This window comes from Brassica oleracea, chromosome C3 (assembly GCF_000695525.1).
Source record: "Brassica oleracea var. oleracea cultivar TO1000 chromosome C3, BOL, whole genome shotgun sequence".
Classification (NCBI taxonomy): domain Eukaryota; kingdom Viridiplantae; phylum Streptophyta; class Magnoliopsida; order Brassicales; family Brassicaceae; genus Brassica; species Brassica oleracea.
Window position 1 is genome coordinate 50244922 of NC_027750.1, and position 4089 is coordinate 50249010.

General features: G+C 39.7%; 2 protein-coding genes across 2 annotated transcripts; one reads left to right on the forward strand and one right to left on the reverse strand.

Annotated features, from left to right (window-relative positions):
- The first annotated feature begins 174 nt into the window (after positions 1-174).
- On the forward strand, positions 175-1719 carry LOC106328158 (probable transmembrane ascorbate ferrireductase 4). The gene is made up of 4 exons (XM_013766541.1): positions 175-371; positions 438-489; positions 570-766; positions 1270-1719. Exons 1-4 carry the CDS (start codon positions 261-263, stop codon positions 1609-1611), a joined length of 702 nt encoding a protein of 233 aa, XP_013621995.1. The 5' UTR covers positions 175-260; the 3' UTR covers positions 1612-1719.
- LOC106328157 (uncharacterized protein At1g26090, chloroplastic) lies at positions 1618-3760 on the reverse strand. Its single transcript, XM_013766540.1, has 7 exons — positions 3377-3760; positions 3044-3187; positions 2892-2966; positions 2615-2808; positions 2365-2536; positions 1895-2290; positions 1618-1811 (listed from the first exon to the last, which is right to left on the reverse strand). Exons 1-7 carry the CDS (start codon positions 3605-3607, stop codon positions 1680-1682), a joined length of 1344 nt encoding a protein of 447 aa, XP_013621994.1. The 5' UTR covers positions 3608-3760; the 3' UTR covers positions 1618-1679.
- Between the last annotated feature and the right edge of the window lie 329 nt (positions 3761-4089).

The following is a 4089-nucleotide window of genomic DNA, read 5'->3' on the forward strand; positions in this document are numbered from 1 at the left end:
CGTAATACCAGTATTCAGTGACATTTTCTTTTGTTTCTCAAGCTTCTTGCCTTCAAGAAATTGAAAGAAAGTCAACATTTTGACTTTGAGAGTACTTAGCAGCCTTAGATAAAATGGGCCGTACAAGGAGATAAAGAGAGAGGTCCATATGCATAGATCCATAATGTCTTTTTGTAATAATTGAAAGCATCACTTTGTCGGCAATTTTAAAGTCTGGGAGCGTACTCACACTGTAGTCAATTTTGAAGAGAGATAATAGAATGGGAAGTGCTTCACTTGTCTTGTTTGCGAGACTCTCGGGTTTAGTAATCGCGGTTTTGGTTGTCTACTGGGCTCTCTTGCTCGTCCCTCATCAAGGCCTCACATACTCTGTAATTTCTCACACTCCTTGTTGATTTCAACTGGATCACTCTCTAATCAAGTTTGTCTTATTGTAGACTCTTCATCCTCTGCTGATGGTAATTGGCTTCATTCTTGTAAGTGGAGAAGGTAGTAGCGATCCCTCTCTCTCTTCATATCCTTTTGAAGATTTCATCTCTTATCTTGAATAATTTATTTGATTAATGCAGCGATTCTGATACACAGATGGTTGCCTGGTTCAAGAAAAACGAAGAAAGCAGTTCATCTATGGCTGCAAGGGATGGCATTGGTCTCTGCTGTGTTTGGGATATGGACAAAGTTCCAATATCAATCTGGAGTTTTCTCAAACTTCTACAGCCTCCATTCTTGGATGGGTCTACTCTCTGTTTCTCTCTTCGCTGCTCAGGTCCGTCCCTTTTTTTTTTTTTTTTTCTCACCAACATTATTAATTTTATTCAATTATTATATTAATCATCTGACATTTTTGATGCATTATCAAATCTATAAAAAAATTGAAAGACTAGATGCTTTCTTTTAAAAAAAAATTATTTCAAAAGGTTGGATTACCCGTTGCTGTCATTATTATTTTTCCTTTTAAAAAAAAAAATAATAATTTCAATCAATAATGTAAAGAATGACTTAAGGAAGAAACTGAGTACCCACTTGGGATTAGTTTCTAATTGTTACGGAAAACTGACAAGATTCCCTTTAATTAATTATTAAACAGATAGGACCATCCATTATTGTCACTTCAGTCTCTACGCTAAGTTCACTATGACACGTGGCAGACTCTTTAAAGGTGTAAATAGTTCGTTTTAATAGTTGTGGGGTTTGATCCGGAGTTCTTAGGTTATGAATTATTACGAAAATGCCTCTAATGTTTTAATAGTAATGCTGTTCGTCTTGCAGTGGGTGACTGGGTTCATGAGCTTCTGGCATAGAGGAGAAGTACGGACAACAAGAACCACGTTTCTTCCATGGCACGTCTTCCTCGGACTCTACACCTACGGTCTAGCCATCGCCACCGCCGAGACCGGACTACTTGAAAAGCTAACTTTCCTTCAGACCAACAAAAACGTCCCAAGACGCTGTCATGAATCAACGGTCGTCAACGGTCTTGGTCTCGGCTTGGTTCTGCTCAGTGGCGTTGTCATAACAGCTGCTATTTTGCCGAAGTATCAGAGTGGCCATTCTGGTAATGAGAAACTCGTTTATTCATCTCAAGACCGTCCCAAATGTTTGACTTCTTGAGTTTAAAAAAAAAAATTGTTTTTGTATTAATAACTACACATCTCTCTGGTGTACAAATTAGTTATGTATTAACGCATTGTGATGGTTAGACTTCTGTCGAAAAACTTGGCTCCTCCAACTTTTCCTTGAATCTGAGACGGTAAACGAATCACTCTTCTTTGGTCCCCAGCTTCTATCAATAGCTCTGAGCCTCCTCTGTACTGCAGTTTCATCAAAAGCAAAGATACGTTTCAGTTAATCAAAGAGAGTCCAAACTGAGATATGAGATGTTCTTTTTCTTTACCTGGTACAGTTTGATTTCTGATTTTTCAAACCCTGGCATGAACAGAGTCACTGACTTCTTAGCTGTATCAAACGTTACTGGTGGTGTCAAGCTAACTGTTCCAGAAAGAACTTCCCTTACACTAGAATTCGCTTGGTCCAGCAGAATCTTGTCCCAGTCCAGACCGTTCCTAGTAAATGGAACTGATGCGGAAGCAAAAGGCAGCGGCACAAACTCCTCTCGTGTGATTTTGTTCGACTCAGAAGAAGATATAGCAAAAGCTGCAGAAGCATGAGATCCTGCTTGTATTGTACAGCCCCAATAACGTAATGCTGATTTAACAGACATGGGATTGTTTGGATCCATTACAAGAAAGCTCCTGAATCTGTCCGGATCTCTCAACGTTGAAGCTCCAGTCTATAAAAAGATCCACAAGTAACCTCAGAGATAAATTTGTTGAAGGAGCTGAGTTATGGAACAAATAGAGATACCTCCAAGAAACGTTCCAAAGTATCCCACATGGCAGCACTTGTCTGACCATCGAAAGGCGACTTGTTGCCGCTTATGTTCATCGACTCATCAACAAATCTCATGATGGAAGGACTTGTTAGCCTCCCAAGATCAGTCTTCTCAGCCAGACTCCTCAGGTATTTCATATACAATCTGCCAACAAATCCCATATACTACTTAAATAAAAGTTGCAAGAAAGCAAAGAAACACACAGAACAGTTCAAAGGAGACCTTGTTTTACTGCTTAAACCTATCATCCGAAGAGTCTCCTCAGTGCTGATACCATCGTAAACTATAACGTCAAAAGCCTTTCCCTTGTGGTTCTTTCGGGTTGCTTGCCTGAAGAAACCAACGAGCCTCTCGAGTTCAAGCATTGAGAAGATGGAGTCCATCCCTGGAAGCACTCCTAGCTCTTCTCCAACTACCTACTTCACAAAGAGGACTTTAAAATCCCAACAATTCTTTCTTAACACTAGCAGATATGAAGCTGTGTTCATCACATACCTACCCCTTCAAGAACCCCTTGGGTCATGTTAAGTCGAGCGTCTGCTTGCTTCAGCTGTTTGAGAGGTTCTAGTAGCATCTGCATTGTGTGTTTTCCATGAACGGTTGTTAAGTAATGTTTAAAAATTTATTACCAGACATAAAAGAGGGACATACTTTAGTTGTTTCGAGCCTAATAACGGAGAGATTGTCGTTGATTAAGGTAGGAGAAGCGCCAATGTTGGTTCCGAGGAGGAAATCAGCAGAAGGGTCTTGACTCTGTACCACAAGGCATGTACTGAGCCCAGCCAATGCGTAATGCTATTGAGCAAAAGGCATTTGAATTAGTTATTAGTTAGTAACAACACTTTATACTGACGACAGTTTCAGATTGCAACAAAACATCTGAAAGCTTCGATCTTTCAGCTAAAAGACATTCGATGAATTCTAGCATTACAGGTTCCATGAATGCAAAAAGAAAGGAATTAGAAGAATGGTTGTTTTAATGACCTGAGCGGCGAAAACAGAGGCGGTGGTCTTGCCGGAGCCGCCTTTGCCGAGAAAGGTGACGAATTTGGTGGGTTTCTGACAAGATTCATCTTTGGAAGATGTTGCCACCACCACCACAGCCACAGAAGCTGCTCGGTGTTTCCTGGAGAATGACGTCCGCACAAGAGATGAGAGGATATCGAGACCAGGGCTTGAGCATGATGTAAGAGAAGAAGCTAGCAAAGACACCATTTTTGGTGTGAATTCAAGATATCTCAGAGTGAGTGGTAGCTGTGGAGGTTTTTGAGCGGGGTGGCTTGTGATAAAGGAGATCTGACACAGCGACACACAATTGACGCTTGAATTCGACCCAGACCGAACTCTTTCACATTTTCCAACTACTTTATTCATACTGCTGATCATGTTCCATAATCTCAGCTAATAAATGTTGTTTGGTCATCTAATTGCAAAACTAATTAAACGCATATAATAATAATCTTTATAATCCTTAAAACCAAAACATTATTTTTAATAATATAGATAAAAAAAATGTTTAGCCGCAATTTCTACCCTGATTTCTCATCAGGTCTCTATTGTCTAATGGAGATTATAATTATAATTAACAAATCCCGGTCTGAATTGCAAATTGATTGGTAGTATATGGTTTGAGTCGGATTGGACCAATTCAACCACATCCTGAACCGACATGGAGAAAAAAAAAAAAAAAAAAAAAA